This window comes from Antechinus flavipes, chromosome 1 (assembly GCF_016432865.1).
Source record: "Antechinus flavipes isolate AdamAnt ecotype Samford, QLD, Australia chromosome 1, AdamAnt_v2, whole genome shotgun sequence".
In the NCBI taxonomy this organism is placed as follows: Eukaryota; Metazoa; Chordata; class Mammalia; order Dasyuromorphia; family Dasyuridae; genus Antechinus; species Antechinus flavipes.
Window position 1 is genome coordinate 330,813,327 of NC_067398.1, and position 27,534 is coordinate 330,840,860.

A 27,534-nucleotide genomic window follows, 5' to 3' on the forward strand; every position below is an offset into this window, starting at 1 on the left:
ATTATTAAATAGATACGATATGCCAGACACTGTCCTATGCATTTTATAAATACCTCATTTGATCCGCACAACAACTCTAGAAGGTAAATCTACTATTATCTCTGTTGGATGTATGCATTACTAGAATACAAAATAGGATATGAAAAGGTCAAAGTGCTTTGTAAGATTTGTCACTCTAATGCCTTACATTATGATGTCTGTGCAGATGATTATTACATATGAATTTCCTTCCTCAGCCTGTCACACAAGCTCTAATTCCATGATTCCAAGTTTCCTTCTGGCCATCTTCTTCCTGCAGTTTCACCCTCAAGGGTATTGACCCTTATCAACTCCTCTCCAGCCCCTGTCCTTCCTTTCAGCTTTCCTGTTTATACTGATAGCATCATCATCTAGACACTAGGGCATAAAATCAATTTGGGAGAGGTACTTCTCTTTTTCATCCCTTCATCCAATCACGTCATATCTTGTACATTCTTCTTTGAGACTACATTTCAAATTCATTCTCTTTTTCTCCCTCTATGACTATTCTAGTTCAGCCTTAATCACATCATATATTGCAAAAGTTTTCTAATTGATCTCACTATTTCAAGTTCCTCTTGAATCCATTCAATCTTTCCTTCCTCTTCAATCCATCCTTCACACAGCTGCCAAAATAGTCTTTCCAATGAACTGTCTTCTGCTTGGGAACTTCTGTGGTATCTTGTATTCATAGAATAGAATACAAACTCTTTAGCCTAGCATCTATGTCCCATCATAAAAAAGCTCTAACCTACCTCTCCAAGCATATTTCATGTAACTGTATTTCCAACACTCTGGTATTTCAGACAAATTGCCCTACTAGGAGATCCTTTATTTTATTCTGTCCTCTCTGTATTTTATCACTTTACTCCTTATGCTTGGATATAATTCTTTTACATTTCTTTCATTATTCTTATCTTCTAGCTAAGATACCATTTCCATACTCCTCTTTCTATGTGTTGACTTTGACAATTAGAATACTAGTTCTGTCCTCAAGGTCAGAGACTTTCTCATTTACTTGTATTGGTATAACCATCAATTATCACAGCTTCTAACACAAGCTTCATTCATTAATTCATGAAGCCACCCTGAATTGTCCTAGCTGAAAATAACCTATCCTTGATTTCTTTTATTTTTTTTTGAAAGATGCACATTTGTTTTGCATCTCTCCTTTGTTTTCAACCACATTTTACCTTTTGTCATATTAGCATTTGTGTTGTGTATACCTAAATGATTGAAAGCTTCCTGAGAAAGAGACTATTGATTTTCATCTTTGTAGACTCCATCTACTTAGAACTGTGCATGATAAATATTAGGTATTATTAAGTGCTAAGAGAAAAAGTAAGTGTTTTTGAATTGTAGTGAAGAGGAAACTAGATAACTTTTTGTCAGAAATGGTATAGGGGCGGAATTTTTGTTTTGAAGTAGTTGAACTAAATGGCCTCTTAGGTTTTTTTCAACCCTGGTATTCAATTATTCTATGATTTATTCTTCATAATAGGGAATAGTTACTCTGATTTTATAAAGAGTACAGACTAGGAGAAAGAAAACCAGTTTAAGCTAATAAATATTTATTGAAATAATTTTGGTGAAAAGTAAGGACCTCTATTGAAGTGGTAGCACCTAGAATAGAAAATAAGGGAGTGATGCTAAAGGTATCATGGAAATATAATTGAAAAGATTCAGTAATCATAGCATGTAGAAAAGGAGGGAGATAAAATAATTGGTGATAATAAGATTTTGATTACTAAGTTATAGGTAAATGCTGATGCTGTTTGCTAAGGGGTAGAAATAAGGAGAAAATCTATTTCAGTTACAGGGATGGTCAGTATAAAGCAAGAGAGGAAATGGAACATTGTATGTGAAGATGATCATCTTCTACAGAGGAGAGAGGGGCATAGAGTAATGCATAGAGTACCAGTTCTATAATTAGAAAGACTTATCTTTATTTTTAATACATATTGCTTTATGAATCATGTTTGGAGAGAAAAATTAAAACAAAAGAAAAAAACATGAAAGAGATAAAAAAAACCAGAATAAAGAAATGAATATAGCATGTGTTGATTTACATTCAGTCTCCATAGTTCTTTTTCTAGATGCAGATGGCATTTTCTGTTCAAAGTTTATTGTGATTACCAGTCTTTCATGGTTGATCATCATACAATCTTGCTGTTACTATGTACAATGTACTTGCTGTTACTATGTACAATGTATTTCTGGTTCTGCTTGTTTTGCTCAGCATCAGTTCATGTAAATCTTTCCAGGCCATTCTATAATCAGTTTCCTCATCATTTTTTATAGAATAATAATATTCCATTGCCTTCATAAACAACAACTTGTTTGGCCATTCCCCAGTTGATGAGCATCTACTCATTTTACAATTCTTTGCTACCACAAAAATAACTGCTACAAACATATTTGCACATATGGGTTCTTTCCCTTCCTTTATGATTTCTTTGGGAGCCAGACCCAGTAATGGCACTGCTGGGTCAAAGGATATGCAGTTTTATATCCCTTTGGGCATAGTTCCAGATTATTCTCTTGGTTAAATCATTTCTCAGTTCCACCAACAATGCATTAGTGTCCCAGTTTTCCCCTGTCCCCTCCAGCATTTATCATTATTCTTTCCTGTCATCTTAGCCAATATGAGAGGTGTGAGGTGGTAATTCAGAGTTGTTTTAATTTGCATTTCTCTGATCAACAGTGATTTAGAGCATTTTTTTCATATAACTATAAATGGCTTTAATTCCATCATCTGAAAATTGTTCATATCTTTTTGCCCATTTATCAATTGGGGAATAATGTGTATTCTTACAAATTTGACATAGTCTTTTATGTGTTTTAAAAATGAGACATTTATCAGAAGCACTGGTTGTAAAAATTTTCTCCCAGCTTTGTACTTTCCTTTTAATCTTGTTTCTATTGCTTTTGTTTGTGCAAAACCTTTTTATTTTAATGTAACCAAAGTTGTTCATTTTGCCTATCATAATGTCCTCTAGTTCTTTGGTCATAAATTCTTTCCTTCTCCAATGATCTAATAGGCAAATTATCTTTTGTTCTCCTAATTTGTTTATGGTATCATCTGTTATGCCCAAATCATATATCCATTTTGAGCTTATTTTGCTATGGGTTGTGAGATGTAAGTTGATGCCAAGTTCATGACATTATTTTCAAGTTTTTCCAGCAATTTTTATCAAATAGTGAGTTCTTTTTCCAGAAGCTGGGGTTTGGGAGTTTATCGAATACTAAATTACTGTAGAACTTGATTATTGTGTTCTGTGTATCTAATCTATTCCACTGATCCACCACTCTATTTCTTAGCCAATACCAAATGGTTTTGATAACTACTGCTTTAAGCCCCAGTCAGATAGACTGGAGAATTGACATCATTGAGCAGTTTTGGACATTTACTATTTGATATTTTAGGAGTCTCTTTTATGAGTTCCAATTCTTCATAAGAATCATGACTTTTATTCTTCCTCTTTCAAGGAAAAAAAAAACTTGCTTTGTAAATCTCAAGGTGCTAACAAAATGTGAATTATTAATATGGGTCAGAAAAAAGATAACTACTGCTTTATAATATAGTTTTAGGATTGGTACTGCTAAGGCACCATCCTTTATATTTTTTTCATTGATTCTTTTGATATTCTTGATTTTTTGTTCTTTACATGATTTTTGTTATAATTTTTTCCAATTCCATAAAATAATGTTTTGGCAGTTTGATTGGTGTGACACTGAATAAGCAGACCAATTTAGGCAGAATTGTTATTTTTATTATATTAACTCATCTTAGCTATGCACAATTTATATTTTCCCATTTGTTTAGATCTGATTTTATTTCTGTGATAAGTATTTTGTAATTGTGTTCATTTAGTTCTTGGATTTGTCTTGGCAGATAAACTCCCAAGTATTTTATTTTGTCTACAGTATTTTAAATAGAAATTCTCTTTCTATTTCTTGTTGATGGGCTTTGTCACTAATATATAAAATGCTGATGATTTGTGTGGGTTTATTTTATATTCTGCAACTTTGCTAATAGGGTGAATTATTTCCAGTAGATTTTTGAATGATTTTCTAGGACTGCAGACACTTTCTAGCCGGGCAAGTCATTACCTTATTGCTCTTGGCTTCTTTATTTGCAGACTGAGCTAGAGAAAGAAACAGTAATCCATTCCAGTTTCTTTCCCAAGAAACCCCACATAGAGTCATGAAAAGTCAGACATAATGAAAAATAACTGAACAGCAATAGAAAGGAGAAATAAAATAGATAGCTGAATAAATCATCTTTCCTCTCTTATCCTTATAATATACATTCTCAATAGCAATCCTATTTCTTTTTGTCCCAACATGGGCTTTTGGTTTTTCTGGTTGTTCAGTCATTCCAACCATGTCTGACTTTTTGTGACTATATCTGGAGTTTTCTTTACAAAAATATTGAAGTGATTTGCCACTTTTTGTCCAGCTCATTTTACAGATGAGGAATCTGAGGCAAACAAAGTTAAGTGACTTGACTAGGGTCACATAGCTACTAAATGTCTGAGGTCACATTTGTACTCAAGTCTTCCTGACTCCAGGTCTGACATTCTATTCATTGTGCTACTTAGTCACAATTTAGAGACAAAAGGGACCTTAAATATTACCTAGTCTAGCCCTCTCCTGTTACAGATGAAGAAGCTGAGACTTAGAAGGGTGGTGTGACACAGTGGAAGAGCCTAGAATGGTCCAGGCAGGCACAGGTAGGCAGGTAATATATTATTAACTGGTTAGATTTTAGAATCATTTTTCCCACCTTCTTTAGCATATTTTGAGTTCCACTTTGTATTTGTTGTCTTTCTCTAATTCCCAGTGCTCAGTTTAGTAATGTTTTCTTTAAAGAAGAAAGGAGTAGAAAATTCCTGGTATACCAGTAGCCTTTGGAATATATCAATCTAGAAAATGTTACTGTTAGTATTGATAGCAGTGCTCTCCAGACTCTCTTCTCCCTAATTGAAAGCAGTGTTTATTTTTGTCTACCTTGAACAAGTGAAGTCCACTCCTTTCCTAGGACAGGTCCATGGCAGTCTCTGGCCTGGATCCTTTCTTTGGCTCATTGCCACCCGGAAAGAAGGAGGAAGGAAGTATTTTCTTTCAATTGCTGTTTGAGGGAGTTCACTTTGTAATTTACTAATTCAGCTATAAAAAGGTTCTGTGTGCTATTCTGAAAAGCAGATTTCTGAGGTCTACCATGGTAGAACTGAGCAGAGTGGGGTGGTAACATACTTGGGAGCTTTGAAATACACCCATAAATCAAGCTGACAGGGACTTCAGAGGTTATGTAATTTCGTGTCATACATTTGCATTCAAGCATTCCAAATTCAGCAACGAGAGGAGAGAATGTGCTGCATCCCTGGCATTTGCCATGATTGGGGAAGGGGGTTGCTGGGAGGGGGTGTGTGTGTGTTGGTGGGTGAGAGAGGATTTATTTATAACTTGAGGGTGTGATCTGATGCAGTGTGAATATTCCCTTAAACAGCTACTGTACTCAATGGGGACATCGGATGCTAAAATACAGTCTCCATAAAAATAGGCTGTACGCAAACATAGGATAATAGAATCCCAGAATCTTAAGTCAGAAAAGACCTTAGAATGCAGAAGCTGAGATCTAAAAGGGTCCTTAATACATACAGTGTCATCATTGGAAGAGACTATAGAGTACTGATTAGCTGAGCTGAAAACAACCTTAGAGAACATGTAGGAAACATATTTTTAAAAATCCTTTATGGTCTTGGACCTCTCTGGCTGTCTGATGAAGCCTTTGGAGCCTTTCTCAGAATAATGCTTTTAAATGCAGGAAATAAAATATATAGAATTATAAAGGAAACCAATCATACTGAAATATAATAATAAAATATTTTTAAAAACTGTATTTGGTAAAGAAACCTGGTAAAGAGCCTTTGATCTAGTCTAATCCTCTCATTACAGAGGAAGAAATTATGGAGAGAAAGGACATGTTATTTGAGTACATTCACACATTTAGCTACAGTGATAGAATGTCATTCAGCCCCAGGTCTCTAGACTCCAAGTAAAGTGTTCTTTCTACTACATTTACTTTTTTGCAGAGTTGGATTTATTTTGCACCATACCTTTTTGGAACATATTTTCAGTGAGATTTAAAAAAATATTTTAACTCTCATCTTCTATGCATCAGACATAAACATTGAATTCACTCCACATCATTTTCAAGTTTAGAATCACAGCTACATTATCATCAGTCATCCTTTTCTTTCTTTCATAGTTCATCTGAGTGTACAGACTCTTCTATTAGCCTCTCCCTTTCCCTTCCCTTTTCCTCTTCTACTTTCCTATAGGATGAGACAAGTTTCTCTATGAAATTAAATATGTTCAATCTCTCTTTGAGCCAAATCCAATGAGATTAAGGTTCACACAATTCTCATCCCTTTCCCTGTATAGACCCAAACAAGATCAGACCAGTAAATTAGTTTATGTCTCTGCAATGAGCCATTTGTTGGCCATGTTGTTCTTAGTCAAAGTAAGCTTTAAATTATTGAGCATGAAGGAAAGTTAAATCCCAGTTTGTTTTGTTTTGGTAATATCGGTGTAATTTTCTACTTTCCTATCATTCATTCATCAAAATTTTATTGATTGCACAGCATATTCAAGTCACTGTAGGGATCCCCAGGTGAAGAGCAGGACTGTCTGTTTTAACTCAGGGAAATACATCTCACAGAAAAGTTTCAGGATTCCTCTCAAATATAAGTTTCTCAGCTGAAATTTTACCATCTATCTATATTTCTAAATAGAAGGCATGATATAATAGATAAGAGTGCTAGTCTTGGAACCAAGAATTCAATTCATTAAACATCTATGAAGTACCTACTAAGAAGCAGTCACTGTGCTGAATCTGGGTCATATAAATAATTAGAAGAAAGCCAACTCTTGCCCTCATAAAGCTTACATTTTGATTTGGGAAGACAATACACAAATGGAATGTGGAAAGGGGAGGGAGAATTAGGAGCCAACTGCAATGAGGCATATTCCATGAAATTTAAACCAAGCAGAGCTGCATATGGAAAGTAGAAGTGATGATGTGAGTTCAAATACTGCCTCTGATACCTACTGTTTGCATGATTGGAAAGTCATTTAATCTCTTAGTGCTTTAGGCGGTTTTCTGATCTGTCAAGAAGATAATGACCTGTATTAGAGAGAATTTTATCATTTCACAATGATCTCTAGCAAGGAAATTATAGATCCACTTCTTATACTGGATTAATCCAATGTACTCTCCCCATCTCACCACAAATATAGTTTATATAAACCCAGAGTCCAAACAATCATCAATGGGTATTATTTTCACTCTTTTGCTTATTCATATTTATATATACAATGTATACACACATATACATACATCATTGTATGTATATATGTATTTATGTGTGTATTGCCAAATACACACATTTTTCTTGACCATTGGTGGTGGTGACGGCAGCCTATCTTTGAGAGGCAATCTTTATTCAGACTGCTGTACAGTATTTCCAGATTTACTGTTTGCTCTTCACACATTACCTCCTAATTCTTTGCTAATGTTTCTATAACAGATGTTCGTGTCCTTTACTTAGACATATGGGATATTGCTAGACTGGAGGGACATACTGGTGCTGGGGGATGTCGTTAGGACCCGTGCTCCCCCTGCCTTATGCTTCTCTGCCCAGGATCAGCTGAGTCTGTGTCAGCACCTGCTTGAATGATTAGGCTGGAAACTCCAGTTCCTCCCACTCCTCTGCCAGCTCCCTTTCCAGCTTGACTTCTCAGTAATATCCGTCTATCTCTGGAAGCAGCCTTGACATATCATTAATAGACTGTTAATTAAGACCAAACTCATTTTTGCTGTCCAGGACCAATAGGGAGGCAGTGGGGCATGGCAGATATACCTAATTTTTTGTCAGAAGAACTGGGTTGGAATTCTTTCCCAGACACAGTTGTGTGGCTGTCAATAAGTCATTTAACTTCTGAATGTCTCACTTTCTTTATATATAATGTTATAACATAACATCAATATATGTATATAATAAAAGTATTTTTTGGAGAGAGTGTGATTTCATAGTTAAAATGGAAATTTGGGAGTCAAAAATGGGAATTCAAATCTTGACACTATAAAATTTAATGCTTAGCCAAGTTACTTAGCTTCTTTGGGTCTCAATTTCCTTATTTATACAATGAAAATTGTAGGAGTGGGTGACATCTAAGGTATGTTTCTAGTCTAAGTAATCTTAAAACAATTATACAGTAAAGAGGTAAAAGAATTTCTTGGTCTGGGACAAAAAAGTTGAGTGAAGCAAAACAACAACTGTATGATCACTTATTTTTAGTATTGTGCCACCATATTAATTCCCCCCTTTCTAGACCATTTCTTTGCTGCTTCTGCCCACAGAACACTGTCTTGACCAGAATTATCTATTATTATTGATTTTTAAAGCACTTTTGACTCCCAATTCAACATTCTATCTGCTGGATCATACTAATTCCCTAAAGTACTATTATTTTAATTTTATATATAAAGAAACTGGGGCACTCAGAAGTTAAGTAACTTCCTGATGATTAGATAGCTGTATCTGAGAAAGAATTCAAACCCAGAACTTCTCCTTTGTGGAGGCTTTCCCTCTAAATGTTCCCCTAATCATTGACTCAATGTCTTTAGACAGTTGAGATATAGTGATTTGAAAGAAGTCTTCACAGGGGGCTGGTGTGATCAAGAAAGACTTTTTAGCAAAGATTGGCCTTGAAGGAAAGAGGAATAACAATTCAGGTCCCTTTCCCTTAAAAAGAACTAAAACACCCAAATTTAGAGTAGCCCTAACAATTTGGTGACTGATGATTATTGGATCACTTAAACTTGGGAAGGGGAATGAGGCATGGTATGGAAAAGGAGAAATAATATGCTTTGAGGGAAAGAATAATCCCAGAGAAGGTAGGGTGGGACCCAAGAAATTTGTAACAGGAAATCAAAGCCTGGGAGATCAGCCCAGTCGTGATTTAATGGGAACAATAAATGAGGAATAGAAGAATTTTTCTCTCACAATTCCTCTAAGACCACAGTATTCTGTAACAGTAATGGCATGCAAGCCAATGTTTCAAGGTTACTGAAGTCCCAGACAATTGTCATTGTTTCATCAATCTTGCCTGTCAGAATAGACATGTGGGTTTTTCCTTTGGGGAGCAGTGTCAATCATTCTGGAGGTCACCAGATTCTTATTAATTCTCTATAGCATTTATCAAATTCCTCTTCTTTCCTTCTCCACAACTCTTCCCTGACCTCTTGTTTCCCATCCCTTTGACCAGTTAGGCTTAATGAACTCAGAATTAGATTACTGCACCATGTTTTTCTTAGTATCTTCCCTCCAACTACCTTTGGGGCTACCAAAATTAACTTCATTATAAAAAATCATCCATGTTTACATGATTCCATAGGTTTTATCAAATAATTTGTCTCACAATAACTCTCTAAGCTAACTACTGTAGAGAAATCTCTTCACAACATAGACTGCAATCCCTTTGTAGCAAATATTAGAGCTATGTCTGAGTACCTATGGTTTAAGTGACCTATATGAAGAATTCTGCAGTCTTCAATATTTTACTTACTTTATTTATACTAGATTATCTCACAAGGCAGTACAAGGATAAACATCTTAATTTCTCTGATTAAAAAATTCTGCCTGATGCATGATAAATACCTAACAAAGGTTTGTTGATTGAGAGTAGCTTGCTTAAAATTCCACATCTAGTATCAGAAGTGAGATTAGAACCTAGATGATCCAACTATTACATCTCTTTAATTTCCCTCAGAAGCTTTCTTTTAATTTCTATTCCTTACCTTATGCATCCAAAGTTTTCTTTCTTCTTCCAAACACAGACCCTTCATGGCAGTAGGTGATACAGTTGATAGAACATTAGGCCTGGAGTTGGGAAATCCTGAATTCAGGTCTAGCCTGGGAAACTAACTACTGTGTGTCTCTGAACAAGTCATTAAACTTGTGTTTGCTCAGTTCCTTCAACTGTAAAATGAAAATAATAATAGCACTTATTTCTCAGGGCTGTTGTGAGAATCAAATAAGATAAAACTTATAAAGCACTCAATATAATATTTGGCACATTGCAAGTATTAAATAAGTATTAGCTATTACTATTACCTCTATATTTTTAATATCATTCTATGTTCTACTGACTTGACCATAATTATTTGTTGTATCTTTGAATTCCCTGTGCCTTGCATAGAGTAAGCCCTCACTGAATATTTGTTGTTGTTGAATTGACTTAGTCCAGCCAGATGTTGCTCAGGTTGTGGCAGGTACACTGTCCTTACTATGCTTCTTTGTGAATTGTATGGCATTTATCCTTAGGATTTGTGGAATTGTATCTGGGTTTACCATAGGCAATTCAAGGAATCTCAGGGAAGTCTTGACTCTGTTGTCTTGATTCTCTGTTGGTTTTAAGAATAGGTGGGTAAGAGATTAGAATTTGTTACTATCACTCAGAGAATCATCAATCAGAGATTGATTCAAAGCTTCTTGGTATATATAGACATGCCAAATTGTTCCTAAGATGATTTTTTTTCCTTTAGAGTTCTAGTTCTAGAGAACAACTATAGTAATAGAGTTTTATACACACACACACATAGACAAACACACAAGTGAGAACTGGATAGATTGTAAATTGTAGTCTTCGAGGTAAAGTTTTAAGCAAAAAATTAGGAAACATGCCATAATGATGATGAAGGCTGGGGAATATTGCCAGAAACATGACTTAATTGGCTAGATTTCATTGTCTAGGGATCTCCAACAGATTGGTTAATTGTCATTAAACAAGAAACTCTTAGTGTTTTCTACAGATTTGGCAAAGCCAGCTATTAGAAGGTAGCCATTTGGCTACATACATACATACATACATAAGAAAAAAGCCTATGCTTATAACATTCTATATGTGACAGGGTGTTAGTGTGGAATACTGCGCTGTTAAATCAGCAGGAGTCTAAAGTCAAGTGTCTGATTCTTTTATCTCTGCTGAATTAAGGGTAGATTTGTTCATCTCAGCAGCACAGCATTGATTTGGAGCCTTATGAAGAAAAATAGAAGAAAAATACTAGCAAATTAAAATGGTTCATACAAATTTAAATTCTCGATTTTTTTCTTCAAGTGTTTCTTCAGAATTTATATTACCCAATAACAACCTTATTTGAGATTTATATCCCTAAGTGATTCCCATGACTTGTTCACAGATAGATCTTGGAATATTTGATGAAGACAATGATTTACAATCAGGAAGCTGCCAAATGACGAATTTATCCTTACAGCTGAAGTTTAGTTCTTGTGCAGAAAAGAGCATCTTGGGAAGGACATGAGAGATCAAAAATAGTATAAAAGAATATAGATTTTTATATTTGCATCAAGGAAAGACCCCTTGTAGAATATAATCCAATTCAGGTCAATATTGCTAAAGCACATACTATGTACTATGAGGTTGCTTTAGTCATCATCCACAAATTTCTTCTCTAAGATTAGGAGACAAAATTTTTTTGAAGGAACTTAGAATATAGTAGTGAGGCCACATGATATAGTGGAAATAATCCTTGAGTGAGAATATCTTAATTAAATCCTAATTATCTATATAACCATGAGGATGGTTGGAACCAAGAGCAAGTAGGTGGTGCAGAGAACAGAGTGCTAGGCCTGAAGTAAGATAGTCTGATCTTCCTGAGTTCAGATCTGGTCTCAGATACTCATTGGCAGTGTGATTCTGAGTAAGTGACTTAACTCTGTTTTCTCAATTTCCTCCATTGGAGAAAGGAATGGCAAAACATTTAACTATCTCTGCCAAGAACCCCCCAAATGGGGTTATGAAGAGTCATACACAAATGAAATACCTAAACAATAACAGCATGCAGCAATGTACAAGTGATTTAATTGCTTTAAGCCTATTTCTTTATAAGATGAGGGGATTGGACTAGATTATTTATAGGGGTCCTTTTCACTCCAAATTGCACAATGTTTTGAAGCTGAAATGTACTGAAATAAATTCCATTTCCCTGCTTTGGAATTCTATTGTCATTGGTTCGGAAGATATGGTAGAGCTATTGATGATCATTATTTAAAACTTTATCCTAGAATCTGTCCAATCCATTCAGAATTTCTTCTTTGCTTTGATCTGAAATTTATTTCCTAGTGTGTATTTGTTGTTATTTGTGTGTGTTTTTTTAACTGAAATTAAAGGGCATCCATACTTTTGCTTTGAAGTGGAGTGAAGCAAATTGTAACAGATGTGAACAAAATGTCAAAAATTCAGAAAGGGATGTCTTCTGGCTGGGAATACTGGGGAAGGCTTCACAAATGAAAAGGCATCTGAGCTGGGACTTTTAGAATAAATGTAATAAAGAATGGGGAGGGAATTTTGAGCAGAGGTTATAAATTGAGCAAAGAATCAAAAGTGATGGAAGGAAAGGGATTTGTTTGGGGAATGACAGGCAAGCCAGTTGTTTGCAAAGTAGGCTATGAAGGGGAATAGTATAAGATCAAGGTGCTGAAATGGTTGAAAATTAGATTGTAGATGACTTTGAATGCTGGGCAAAGACATTTGGTCTTATCCTGTTGGCAGCAGAATGACATTGAAGGATTTTGGTTAGGAGGGTAACATGAACAGAATAGAACTTGGGCTCTCTACAGAATGAACTCATTCAATAAGATTTGAAGTATACATTTATTATTTATATAGCAACTTATAAATGATAACCTAGAATGTTTTTAGATTTAATATTGGCTTGTTTGAAATTCATATAATTAACAATCATCCTTTTTTCCTTACTGGTTTTCAGGATCCACGGAGCAAGCACAAGTTTAAAATCCATACTTATTCCAGTCCAACATTTTGTGACCACTGTGGCTCTTTGCTGTATGGGCTCATTCACCAAGGAATGAAATGTGACAGTAAGTGAAGCCCCCCAGCTTTTTTCTGCCTACTTATTGACTGCTGGAAGCAAACAAGAAGGACCTGTTTGTTGGGTTTGGTGTTTATGTCCAAAGTGAATTTCCCTTAGGTCAAGGTTGGGTGATTTGGAAACAGAAATGTGATTGCTACTGTCTTCTTAGTTTAAGGTAGGACTACATCTCTTCCTTTAGTCTGATATTTAAAGGCCAAGTAGATTTTGAAGAAAGGATAGTCATGAAGGTGATGACTCTTCAGGATTTTCCAGATCTATAATTTTATCAGTGTGTACATTCCCTATCTCAGTGGAAATGGCAATTCTTCCATACCTATTAAAATGGTCTTTATAAATTTTTAATAAACTTTAAATATTATGTGAAAAATAAAGTCATTGTCCAAGAATTTAGTTGCGAGATTAATCTAATCACATGCTTATTTAACCTTCAAATCTTCAGTGATCCCTTCTTGTTTTTTACAAAAAAGAAAAAAAAGGAGAAACAACAGGCAAAATCCACTAGTGATCAACCCCATTTCACATTATTCTGCTCTATATATTCTGTGTTCCAGGTAAATTAAAACTAATAATATTTCTGAAACCCAAACTGCTTCATTTAATAAGAGATCCTAAATGCCTCAAATGCAGTGCAGTGATTGAGGGAGAGATCATGGTGCAATGAAAAAAAGTACTGGATTTGAAGTCAAAAGACTTGGGATAGAATCTTTCCTCAGCTAACATCTCTAGGACCTTGGACAGCTCACTTGGGTAGGTCTGATTTTTCTCTGTTAGATGAAGGTGTTAGATGCAGTGAAATACAGTGGAAAGAGTTTTTGGATTTGGATTTGGGAGGCAAAAGACATGGGCTTCCTGGCTGTGTCCTTTATTACTTGTAAAAACACTTAACTAGATAAATGAAGTATCTTTTTGGGTCTCGGTTCCTTATCTGTAAAATAAGAGACTCAGACTAGATGAACATTATGTTCACTTAATGACTTAAAAATCTGTGGCTAGGTGAACTTTTAGGTCCTGTCCAACTCTGAAGTTATTCTCTAATGACTAATGCGCTGATGATAAGCTTTTCTGAATACTGATAATAATAATAATAGATAACATTGGCATTTCACTTTAAGTTTTTCAAAGTGATCTTTATTATCCTCATCGGGTTTTTTAATAACCCAAGGAGGTAAATGCTGTTATCATCTTCATTTTGCAGATGAATAAACTGAAGTAGAGAGGAGTTAAATGGTTTGCCAAGGGTCGCATAAAACCTAAATGTCTGAGATAAGATTTGAACTTGATTTTCCTGACTTCAGGTCCAGAGCTCTATTCACTGCACCACCTAGCTGTTGTCTTATAAATGTAGTTTTAAAACATTCAGCTCCCAGGTTGAGAACTCTTTCTATTATACTGTTTCCTTTCATGAGAAAGTATGATTATTTCTCATCAGTCAGGACCAAAAGGTTTTGAAAGACAGTTTAATTTAGTAATCATTTGTCATCCATTTTTTTCAAGCAGTTGCTGTCCTCCTTTGGGGACTGATGCAGAATCAGCTAGACTAGATACATTTTAGCCCATGTCTGCTAGGAGCCCTTGAGGATAGGTTGAATGACATAGTCTGGAGTACTTTGGTAATTGAGAATACCTTCATCAAGCAAAGGGAAGAGCCAACTTGTAAGGAAGAAAGGAAGACAGCTAGAGACTCTGCAGGCAGAGGTACAGATTTCAGGAATCTGTAATTTCATCAGTGTGGGTAGTCTTTACATTTACTGATCACGGTCTCCCAAATACAGTCAATAAATGGTCTCAGAGACTGGCTGTGCCCAAAACAATGCATTTCTCTCTAGCAACCTAGGAATAAGCCCAGAACTCTCTAGCCAGTCTGTAGTCATCATCAGTTATAAATAACTACCATTACCCTTTATACTTGGCCTTTAGTTACCCCTCCTGGGAAATGTCCTTTACTAGAAGGCAACCCTAGACCTGAGGTAGTCTGTATCCTTGCCTCAGAACTTAAATAGGCTGGTTCCACATCAGAAAATAAGCCAGTATTTTATTACTGCGCTCATTCCTGAGGAGTTTCAGCTTCATAGAACCTGCTGCATCTTGCACCGATGCTACCTGCTGTCTTTGAGAACCAGGGATCACCTTCCTCCAACAGGAATGACTGAAAGTGGAAGGCAAGGATATCAATATGGATGTATATAATGACAATAAGAGGTCACATTTCTGAATGCTTCAATTTTACAATATTTTGATTCATAGAAATCCTGTGATGTAATAATAATAATAAGTAGTAGTAATAGTGGTAGTAGTAGTCGTGTCTAACTTTGTGACCTTATTTGGGTTTTTTTTGGCAAAGATACTGGATTTGCCATTTTCTTCTCCAGCTCATTTTACAATTGAGGAAACTGAGGCAAATAGGGTTAAGTGACTTGCCCAGGATCACATAGCTAGTGAGTATCTGAGGCTAGATTTGAAATAAATCTTCCTCATGTTAGTCCTGGCACTTTATCCACTGCATCACTTAGTTGCCTTGATAATATAATAAATAGTAGTTAGCATTTATTTAGTGATTATCATATGGGAGACACAGTGCTGAATATTTTACAGATAACATCATTTAATAATTATAACAACCTTGGCAGGTTGGTGCTATTATTTCCATTTTATAATTACTATTATTCCTATTTGACAGTTGAGGAAACTGAGGCAAATAAATAGTAGCCTAAGCTCCCACAGCTGATAAGTGTCTGAGGCTAGATTTGAACTCAGTTCTTACTCACTCCAGATCCAGCCCTCTATCTACTGTACCACCTAACTGCCTCAACTACTAGTTAATGCACGAGTTATTCCCCTTTTACAGTTTGGGAAACGGAGATTTAAAGAGATGATATGATTTGGCCAAGTTTACACAGCTATGATACTGGGGATGGATTCAAATCTAGATTTTCTGACTCTAAATCCAGTACTCTTCTTATATCATATGGCCTAACTTACTTTTGTATTGCCTTTAGGTATACAAGGCACTTCACAGATGCCATGATTGATGCAGCTCTGTGAAGTAGAGAGTTCAAGTATTTTGGCAGTGGGTGGATCTCCGAACATGGAGTTAAGAACTCTGGGTTGTAATCCTACTTATGACACTGATTAGTTGTGTGACCAAGGATAATTAACTTCATTTCTTTGCACCTCAGTTCCCTTACCTGTAAAACGAGGGGGTTGTTTTCATTAGATCATCTCTAGGATCCTTTAGACTCTATGATCACAGTATGATCACCACATACTGTGCAAGAGGGGGAAAGATTCAGGTTTTTTGTCTTAGGGCACTGAGTCTGGAAAAAGAAGACATGGAACTTGAACCCAAACCTTCTGATTCTAGGTTCAATATTGAACTGAATGCAGTATTGCAGACATGGATTGGCTCAGCAAAGGGGAGCGATCATCTTCTCACATCTGTTTCCTCATCTGTAAAATGAGTACTTTACAGATTATACCTTATTTAATCCTCACAACAACTCTGGCAGGTTATTCTTATTCATACTATCTTATAGAAATCTTTTCAGGAAAGTAATTAGTAAACTCTAAAAGGGATAGAAACTAAATATGTGATTCCATTCATATAGGAAGCTTCCAAGAGGGGAAACTCCCTCTACCAGCTCAGGTCAGCACTTTTTCTCCAACTTAACGTCTTAGAGAATTGCCCAGAATATCAGGAGGATGTAATTCACTCAAGATCATAAAACCAGTGTGTGTTAGAAACTTAATTTGAACCCAGACTTTGAGAGCAGCCTTCTATGCACAATTCTTCAGGCACTTAGACCTTTAAAGTCCTGTAGAAATAGAAGCTATTGTTATAATTAATAGTGCATCTTTCCCTTTGAAACAGTGGAAACAAATGATATCTATATTGAGAACTGTGTAAGTGATATTTATTCAAATAAATTGTTCTTTATGTCTTTGGTGCCCCAGGGAAATTTAACTACATTAAAACGAATCACTTATTGAATGCTTCCTATGAGCAAGACCCTCTGCTTAGTTCTGATGCAAAGAAAAACAAAATTCAATCTGTGGTCTCTAGGAATCCACAGTCTTGTTTAGGAGGTAAGACAGGTATACAAATAACTAGGTACAGGTGGCAAAGGTACAATAAGAAAATGCAATGAGTACCTCATATAAAAGAATAATTCCACTAGCTAGAACTAGGACCAGTGAGTGAAAAATGAAGTGATGGCAGCCTTTGGCTCTCTTTTTAAAGGGAAGATTACTTGTCCAAAAGTGCATTAGATAGCCTCAAAGGAAAGTTAAGTTCAATGCTAAGTCCTCCCTCACTTAAATCCAGTTTACTTACATATCATGAAATCACCTCTCTGATGTTAGGATCCTCTTTGAGAATAAAGAAGAAAACAGCAACAAGTTCAAAGTCACTGGTGTGATGTTTAAAAAGATTTGAAAGACAGTTTCTGGGTAATTTAAACATTTTATTAATAAGGTCAGCAGATTGTTAATAAAATGATGAGCATTTTACCATCTCTCTTAGACCAAAGACTAGTAATGGCAGTGGTCTCACAGTTTATATGCCCTTTAATAGGATGTGTTTCTGAGCTGTGACAATCAACTTGGATTGTTTAACACAAAGACAAGGCTGGACTATATTAAAATGAAGGTCTTAGGGAACATGACTTAGGTCATTCAAATCTTGATCAGAAACATTGATTTCCATATCACCTGTTTTCATAATAGGAAGAATCAACCTTTCCCAGGCCTGCCTGAGCAAACAAAATGAGCAGGAATATACCAATTAGCCCCAAATTAGAATTTCTTTTACTGTCTAATTAGATTTTGGCTTGGGTAAATCTCCAAGAGAGATTTCTCACACTGATTATTTTCTAGATAAAGAAGTAGAAAAAGGAAAAAACCTTGATGCTAATAGAATAATTAGTTATTAAATATAAAAGAGAAATAATCATTTCTCACGTTGAACATGTTCATTCAGAACCCAGATGGTCATCTCTTAGGAATTCTGTAGATGAGATTATTATACTGAGATCAGAAGTTGGGCTAAATGATTGACTCTTAACTCCTGAGATTCGTAAAATTCCAATTCAACTACTTACTATATTTGATGGTAACCTTGAGAAAGCTAGTTTGGGTTTTTGGATCCTCATCTATAAAATGAGGAGAATTGGATTCAATAATCTTTGAAAGTCCCTTCTTTTTCAATCCCCTCTCCTCTCATTTTGTAACTGAGCAAACTGAAGCCCAGAAAGAGGAAATGACTCCTTAAGTTAGATGACTTGTTAAAATTTTTAGTATAGATGGGATCAGTGATGGTGAAGATGAAGATGATGATTTACTACAAATATTGAGGGTTATTATGATAATATTTAATATTTTTATTAATTTTATTATGATAATATTTAAATAGTACTTTAAAGATTGCAAAATGCTTCCCAAACATCATTTTGCTCTCTTGGCTTATGACTCCAAACTCCTTCCATTAATCCTCACTTGAAGCTTAAAACATGGATTTGGAATCCAAATACCAGGATTCTACTTCTCTTCTCCCTTAATTCTGATGATGACTTTGGGTGATTTCCTTTTTCTGTGTCTTAGTTTCCCCATTCCATAAAAATAAGCAATCTGTATCTGTCCCTTTTATCACCCATTTTCCAATGGTTCGTTTCTTTTTAAAAGGATTGATTAAAAAACTCTTTTAATTTTATTTATCTCTATTAGGCTAGCAGGAAGGGAATCATTCTCAAGCTTCTTTTAGTCACCTGAAGAAATGTTAGGAAGATATATCCCTACATAGCCATGCATTAATTACCAAGTACACTTAAAACACTCGATTCCATACTATGCCCCATTATTTACTGAGATCGTCACAGAATCATAGAATCTCATTCCTTTTAAGGGACTTTGGGCATCATTTAGGATAATCGGTCCCTCAATAAGAATCTTATTCCTATTTTATAGCAATCCTGACAATTGATCACCAAGTAAGTACTTAAAGACCCCACCAAGGGAGATCATTACCCCTAAGATAGTTCATTCCCCTTTTGAGGTGCTTTAATTTTCTAGAAATTTTCCTTTATGTGAAACCAAGAACTTCCTTCTTCCTATCCCCAGAATAAGAATAACCCTTCCTCTTATATACTGGTCCCTTTAAGACAGTGATCATTTTTCCAATAGGTATTTTCTTTCCCATACTCAATGTTTTTCATTCTGCCAACCTTCTTTATTTAATATGGTCTTTGTTTTCTCACCATCCTGATCACAATTAGCTTCTCAATTTCTTCCCAAAATCCATTGGCTAGAACTGAAAACAATATTCCTAATATTGCTTCCTAATTTCCTGATATTGATCCGATCAGGGCAGAGTATAGTGGAGCCATTATCTCCCTCCTTTTAGGCATTATTTCTATGTATCTAGCTAAAAATTATATTAGCTTTTTGGACTGACTGCTACATCTCAATTCTGATATGTATTGTGCTTGCAGTTCTCTAAAGTCCCCAGATAGCACTCACTTGTGTTATTGTATAAACATTGCTCTCCATGAAAGCTCTGTCATCCCGACTTCCCCATCCCCTCAGGCACACATAGATTGTTGCCAGCTCTGTTTTTGGAGCTAGTCCCCAAAGACCAAGTCACAGAGAAATGTTTGTTAATTCTGTTTTAGGGCTGTTACTACTTCAGGGGAATGGGAAGGTGCCCCTGGGACCCCTTGGTTTTCCTTCTATCCATCCATTCAGCTTTTTTGATTTGGCTGGTTGGCAGGAAGGAAGGCTTTGTTAACTTATTATTTCCTTAGATAACCTGACATGGGCTCCAAGATAAAGATTGAGACTTGGGAATCAGTAGTTGACTTTCCATATGTTGGGAGCCCAATCCGAGTTTGTGAGTGGAATAATGATGATCTTTCTGAGTTGATGGCAGCTAGAAGCAGTGGGTGGACAGTGGCCAAGAGCTCTTACACAAGGAGGGGCTAGAAGACAAAAATGGAACACCAAAGGACACGTCACCCTTCTAAATCTGACCATCCTTGGAGAGCTGATGACTGAACCCAGTGATTGAGTTTTAAATGTGGTGACAAATTTTGTGCCATTTCCCACCCCAAACATGTTCACAGGGAATTTCTCTAGGGACTTCCCCTTTCTCTGTTCTTTTCTTTCTGACTGTTGGGAGATATAATATGCCAAGTCAGGAATAGCAAATGAGCCCAGTGATGCCTGAAGGGAATTTGGGACAAAATAATTTTGTTTTCCCCTTCCTCTTTCTTCTGTTCTCTTTTCCTTCTTTTCTCTCTCCTCCCTCTTTTCTTTCTCCTCACTCTATCTTCTCCCTTCTCTCCCCCATGCTTTTTTTTCTACTTTCTCTCTTTCCCTTTGTCTGCCTCCTTTCTCCTCTTTCCCTTTCCTCTCTTTCCCTCTTTCTGCCTCTTTCTATTTTCTTCTCCCCCTCCTCTTCCTCCTTTCTTTCCCACGTTCCCTTTCTTTGTGCCCCCTTTTCTTTTTCTTCACTCTCTCTCCTCACTTTTTCTCACATGTACACATACATATTTCTCATTCTCTAATGCTCTCATTCTCTCACTGTTTTCACTTCTTGCTGTCTAATTCTCTTGTTCTCATTCTTTCTTGCTCTCGCTTTCACTCTCACTCTCCCTATTGTTCACTCATCCTCTCTTCTTTCTTATTCTCTCAGTATTCATTTCATAATTTTGACTGAGTGCTGCTGCCTGAAGCTTTGGGACTGACTTGGTAAATAGCAGGGTGGACAGATAGTTTCATAATATGTAACTAAATATTTCCTTTACTCCTCTGGAGAAGAGACATGTAGAATGCCCTTTGATTATAGTGCTCCGAAGAATGAAAAAATTGTTGTTTTTTGACTTTGGAATCTGTTCCTCTGATATGTGGCAATGGAAAATTTGAATTGTGCCACCTATCTTGTACAGTTTATGTTAATCAATACAGAGAGAAATGACAGAGATGGAGTGGATATTTGCTTGACTCATTTAAGAAGTTGACTTTTTATATTTTAAAGGAGGATAATATATGTAGTGTTATGGGTGGCTAGCTAGGTGATGCAGTGAATAGAATACTATGTTGCCTGAATTCAAATCCATGCAAGACATTTAATTCTGTTTGCCACAGTTTCCTCAACTGTAAAATGAATTGGAGAAGGAAATGCCAATCCAAACCAATAGCTTTACCAAAAAATCCCAAACAAGTTAAAAAAGAATTGAAGGTGACTTAAATTGACTAATAACAAAAGTAAAGATCTTCAGTACCTACCTCAGCATTTTTTATAAGGCTCCAATGAAATAATATGAAAATTATAAAGCATTATCTACATGTCTATGCTTATAGTTGTACCTCTCTGTGGTACTTTTCTGTAGTTCTTCTGCAAAATTAAAGGCAGTATAATATAATAAAAAGCATACAGAACTTGGAGTTAAAGGACATGGGTTCTAATCCAAACTGTTCATCAGTGATATGGGGCAAATGGATTGCCATTTCTTTTCTCCTTTGTGTGTACTCTTTTCTGTTTGTCTCTGTTTCTCTGTCTGTGTCCATCTCTCTCTATTTCTGTCTTTCTCCCTTCCTCTCTCCTTTCTCTCTATTTCTCTTCTCTCTATTCTTCTGTCTCTGTTCTCTCTCCCCTTCCCTATCTCCCCTTTCTTTCTCCCTCTCTCTATCCCATCTCTTCTTTCTTCCCTTCTCACCCATACATTTTTTTTCTTTACAATTTTGATTAATAGTAGACTTTTCCCACTCTTCCTTGAAATCTGGAGATAACATTGATATTGGGAATTTGGGCACCAAGATATCCCTTCACCCTTGAGTCAGGGGTGGGACTAAATGATTTTTCAGGCCTCTTCTGTCCCTAAAGCCTATGATCCTGAATCCCCATCACAGAGATTTTTCCTTTTCTCTCTTCCGTCCAGCCTGCATGATGAACGTGCACAAGCGCTGTGTGATGAATGTCCCCAGCCTCTGCGGAACAGACCACACTGAGCGTCGAGGACGAATCTACATCAAGGCCCAGATTGATAAAGATGTTCTTACTGTTGTTGGTAGGTGTTGGGGGAATGTAGCCTTGGGATCTCTTGAAATAGGATTCTTGCCTTGTCCTTGACTTAACCTGTAACTATTTGTCCCTCGTTCTCCAAGAGGACCATAACATCAGGGAGTTGGATATAAGTGAGGGAAGACTGTGCAAAAATCAACATCCTCCCTTTCTCCCCTGGAACCATCTGGGTCCAGTGGCCATACACAGACCAGGACAGCTGGAGATGGTCCTGGATGCAGAGGAAGAACTTAATTTGTATGCTGATCATGAAAGAGAGCAGGCAGTGTCTGTGGGCAGGAGACCTTTAGAGACATGGACTCGCCTGCCTTATTATTCTTGATTTGTGAGCTTTGCCCTTTCCTGACTAGCCCAGTCACATTTTGGTCAGGTTCTATGGGTCTCACAATTGTTGTTCTTCTCTGTGTCAGTGAATTCTTACTGAGTTTGTGAGGCCCTCGGGGCACTGTGGTCTAACACACAGACAGCTTGGGGCTTCTGTGAGGGAGTTCTGAGCACTCCCTGTGGAGTTTCCTTCTTCCTGTCTTTTTGTAGTTCTCTTAAACTCCTTGTACTCAAAGCCCTTGATTTTTATTAATAGAACATAAATGGCAAGTTGGTTCCCACCAACATCCTCATGGGAAGCAATATTCACTACACACAAACCTGCAGGGTGTGGGGGGGGAGGAAAGAGGGAGGTGTGGGGATTTCAGAATATAGTAGCTTTGAGTTTGAGCTTGGTGTCCATGTAAAATAGATGTCTTATACCTGTAGATTAATCTCTTATCCCTTAAGTAGCCTAACAGGAGTCAAACCTGTGCCAGAAATTATGGTTGCTTGGTTTTCCAGGTTGGTTGAACCAAAGTTGCTTTTAAATGATCAAGCAAAGAAGCAGGAGAACTCCTCCCCATCCCACAAAAAAACCATTAAGCAGTGCTTAACTGGAAGAATCCACAGTCCATTCTGTCACCACTTTTTCAGAAGGAAACTGGGAATCAGGATTTCAATCCTTTTCCCACAGACAAATAGAGTAATGAAACCATAACTAGAAGAATTCTACCCACCATGGATGTAGTATAAATATATACACAGGACTCTTTTTCTTGGGATTGGAATGAGACATAGGATAATAAAGAAACATGCATTCAACAAAAACAGACTATTCATAAAGGGAACTTCCTGACACTATAAGAGATTCTCATATTTGAAAAACATATGTTGACCATAATACCCCCAGCAAGCTAGAAGAACGGCTTTCCCAGCTTATCATATGATTATTAGCAAAACAATTGCTTCATCAGCTGATCTTTAAACCCTAGTCATTAGTTGCTTGCCTAAAGAAAAAAAAAAGGTCAAGTTTGAATGTGACAACTTCCTAATTATTTTTGGACTGGGTATAGGGGCTAGTCAGCAAAATTGATACAGCACGGCATATTTAAATATCATAAAAGCATTAGAGTAAATCTATCACACTATCCTCCTGAAAAAGATAAAGAGAAATTGTCTAGACCAAGGGTGGGGAATTTTCAAGGACTATTTGGATATTTATAACATTATTCGCAGACCATACAAAATTGTCAATTTAAAAACTCAAGCAATGGGGGTGGGTGGGAGTATACCTGGCTTTTAGCTCATCATTGCCTGTGGTTGCTTTGAAAGGGCAAGATCAAATGATTTTTCAGGCTTTATATGGCCATTGTCCAGACCTTCTTCATCCTTAGTCTAAATGATGATAGATTTTGTCTAATGAGACTTGGAACAGACAGGATGACTAAATCCAAGCCGTGATTGTTAATGGTTCCATTTAGAATAGATAGAATTCTCCAGTGGAACAACACAGATCTGTCCTTAGACTTCTGCTTTTATATACTTTAATCAATAATTTGGATGGAATCATAGAAGGCATCCTTATCAAATTTGTGGATGACACAAAGCTGAGAGGAATAGCTAGGATGCTAGATAACAATAAAATGAAATTTAATAGGAATACATGTCATGTTCTAAGCTTTGGGTTAAAAACAGTCAACTTTAAAAGTTAAGGATGGGAGAGACATAAAGTCAATTCCTTTATTAAAGATCTGGATGACAAGCTCAATACAGAGATCATCGGTGTGATATGGCAACCCAAAATAAGCTAAAGTTCTTTGAGAAGTGTGACATCTGGAAAGAGGAAGATTATTGAACCTCTGTACTGTGTCCTAGTCAGCAAATCTGGAATATTCTATCATGCAGTGGGTGCCACATTTTATGAAATGGCTGTCTTGCTCAAACATTTGGAGAATTATACTGAAGAAGAGAGTTTAGGCTTGTTTTGCTCTCTCCATCTCACTCGCAACTCCAAGGGAGAACTAGGTGGGGAAAACTGCCAAGATTTGATGCAAGGAAAAGCATCCTAACTAGGGCTGGCCTGATTGGTCTAAGTGGCCATGGGAAGAAGAGGCTGTTTCCTCCTGGAATGTTTCAAGTAGAGGCTGGATAATGTAATTTGGAAGTGATTCTTGAGGGCAATTAGGTGGTACAGTGGCTAGAGCACCAGCTCTGGAGTTAGGAAGATAAGTTCAAATCTAGCTTCAGACACTTACTAGCTGTGTGACCTGGGGCCAGTCACTTCACATCCCCCCCCCCCCAAAAAAAAATAAGAAAGAAAGAAAGAAAGAAAAGGAAGTGATGTTTCCATGTTTAGATCTTGTCATCCAAAGTGACAGTTTGAATTTATGCTGATGGCTTCAGAAGGCAGGATTAAAAACAGTGAATATAAGATGCAATGACAGATTTCTTTTCAGCCCAACTATTGTAGGGTGCTTCTATGCAGAAGGAATAAAAGAGGGATCTACCTGAAGTCCATGGAATACCTCTGGAGAGCATGGTTCTATATGTCTGTTTATCCCTTGTCCTTCCAGTCCTGCTCCTAAGATACATTTCCATTGTTGATATTGGTGATCCAATGAGTAGGTGTTTAGGCAGCTGGGCTAGATTGTGGATTTTAATCCTCATTTCCTCTCCCCTTTTAATTTTTTGTTTCCCTTTTCTCTTCTTGTCTTTAAGTGACAGAAAGTGCCAGTAGTACCTGCAGAGTGGACTTCTTTTTGGATTAAATCCAACTAATATCAACTCTTTGAGTCTAGCAGGAACTGAGTCCATTAGGGTGCCATGATTGTCCCAATGGAGGGGCAGCAGACTCTCGATGGTTAGATTCTGAGCAGATTAAGCTTAATTTTTTTTTGCATACCCCAAAGAAGCCTTCATGCGTGGTTTTCTAAAGTTTAATACAAAAGGTGATGAATGCCAGCCTGTGATCATACTGTGATCTGTGCCATGAAGTTGGGGCAAGAAAAACAGAGTCTATTCCCTACCTTAGTTTGGCTCGTAACAGAATGGAAAACAGATGGCTTGCTTTCCACTTCTTAGATATTGCTGGGAAAGAGAATTGAAAGAGATTTCACGGCCTGACCCATTAATGTACCATGGGGAAGTTCTTATGGCTAGTCCCTTCTGTTATCACTTGAGATCAATACCTTTTACTTTTTCCTTTGGGATGGTGAATAGTTATACCTCCTTCCTTTCTTTCCCTTTCCTTACCTCCCCGCCCTCACCCCCATCTCAGAATAAATTGTTTGGAAAAGCTGCATGTAAGCCTAAATCAGAGAGAGGTAACATATACATGGAGCTTCATGGGTGAAAAATGGGGAGTGAGGAGTTGATTAAATAAACTGCTTTCACCATTGATATTCAGTGCCTTCAGATAGCTCCAGAGGGAGTCATTGCAGTAGTTGTGACAAAAATGAGAATCTGCTGCCACCTCGTGACATTTTTGAAGATACACATATATTTAATAGAAGGTTTAGGCAAAGCCAACTAGAAAAAAAAATTAATAAAATAGGAAAGTCTAGGAATGATGACATAATAGCAATACTAAGCCTCTTCTGCAAAGAATAGATGATCTTGATCTTTTTTTGTGTGTATTATCCAGTAAAACCTATGGACCCTGTCTCAAATAATGTTTTTAAATGCATGGGATTTCTAAAAAATAATAATAAATGAACACATGCATGGAATTACAAAGGATATCAATTATAGTAAAATACAGTTGTCAAAATATGATTCACAGATTCTCAATTTAAGATTTCGTCTCTAAAAATTAGACTTAGGCTAAAAAGACTTGGGTCTTTGAAATCATGATGCATGTAGATAGAATGAACATAATCTTATTTTACAGTAAAATTGGCCTTGCTCTATTTGAATTTTTAAAAACAAATTGCCTGAATAAAGGCATAGATATCATGATTTTGGGATGACAAACTCAGGTTCCAACAAGATCTTAATAGGAGGGAATGATGGAGCAAACCAATAAGGAAAAACATATTAAAGATATGTATAAAGTCTTACACTTGAGGTCAAAGAATCAACTATAAAAATGCAGAAGATAGGAGAAAAACCTATGTAGTAGCTCAGGTAAAAAAAAAAAAACTTGTGGGGTAAGGTAGAGAGGCTACTCCAGTAAATATATTGTCGGAAGTCACAGCATGATGTGGTCATGATGTGCAATCTTAAGCTTCATTAAAATAAGTGCCTAGAGTCAAGGAGATAGTGGCCTTATTTTTTGCTTTAGCACAGATGGTTATATCTACTTCTAGACACCCAATTTTAGGCAGGACATTGATGAGACACCTCTAGAGGAGAGTAATCATAAATGAGTAGAGTCTTGAAGCCATGTTATATAACAATTAATTGGAGAAATGTTTAATTTAGGGAGAAGACTTAGGGAAAAAGAAAAGCTATCTTTCAGGTATTTAAAGATCCTTTATTTGGAAGAAGAATTGTAGTTACCTTTGCCTCAGGGACTAGGAGCTATATATTCAATTTGATAAACATTGGTTAAATGTCTCTTATGTTCAAGGTGTTGTTCAATAAGTACAGAAAGACCAGTTTTGGTTAGGTATCTTAAGAAAAGCTTTATTAACCATTAGAACTCTAAAAAAGAGAGAGAATTGTTATGGATTCACAACATAAAAGACAATGAACTTGGATTTTTTAAAAAGTCATTTCCAGAGATAGTGAGTTTCCATATCACTAGAGACCCTTCAGTGGAAGCTGGGTGACCATTTGCTGTAGAAAAGTTTCATTCTGATTAGGTGACCCTTGAAGTCATCTCTCAGCTCTGAAATTTTCCCTTCATATAACCTGAATTAAACTTATCAGAATTATAAGAAGGAAAAAGCTCTCTTACCCTGATATCCTTTGGTAACCTCCTGCTTAGTAAAAGGGAAGATTTTTGAGAGTAGGGACTTTTTCATTTTTGTCTTTTGTCTTCTTCAGTGTCTAGCATGACTGTTAGAATCTTAATTTTTAGCTGGGACTTTCTTTTCCATTTCTTTCCTGACTGTACAGACCACATCATCACATCACCACAAATATTCATATATCCTACCTGGAGAAACCACATTTTTCTAAGATGTTCTCATTCTACTCATTGTTTGCT

At 36.4% G+C, this 27,534-nt stretch overlaps 1 protein-coding gene across 4 annotated transcripts in view; it reads left to right on the top strand.

Moving 5' to 3' along the window:
• Positions 1-27,534, top strand: part of PRKCB (protein kinase C beta) — a 650,080-nt gene that overhangs the window by 266,448 nt on the left and 356,098 nt on the right. For all 4 annotated transcript variants that reach the window (XM_051967368.1, XM_051967358.1, XM_051967376.1 and 1 more), the window contains exons 4-5: positions 12,878-12,989; positions 21,934-22,062. In XM_051967368.1, coding sequence (XP_051823328.1) covers positions 12,878-12,989; positions 21,934-22,062 — 241 coding nt within the window. The remainder of the gene's footprint in view (positions 1-12,877; positions 12,990-21,933; positions 22,063-27,534) is intronic.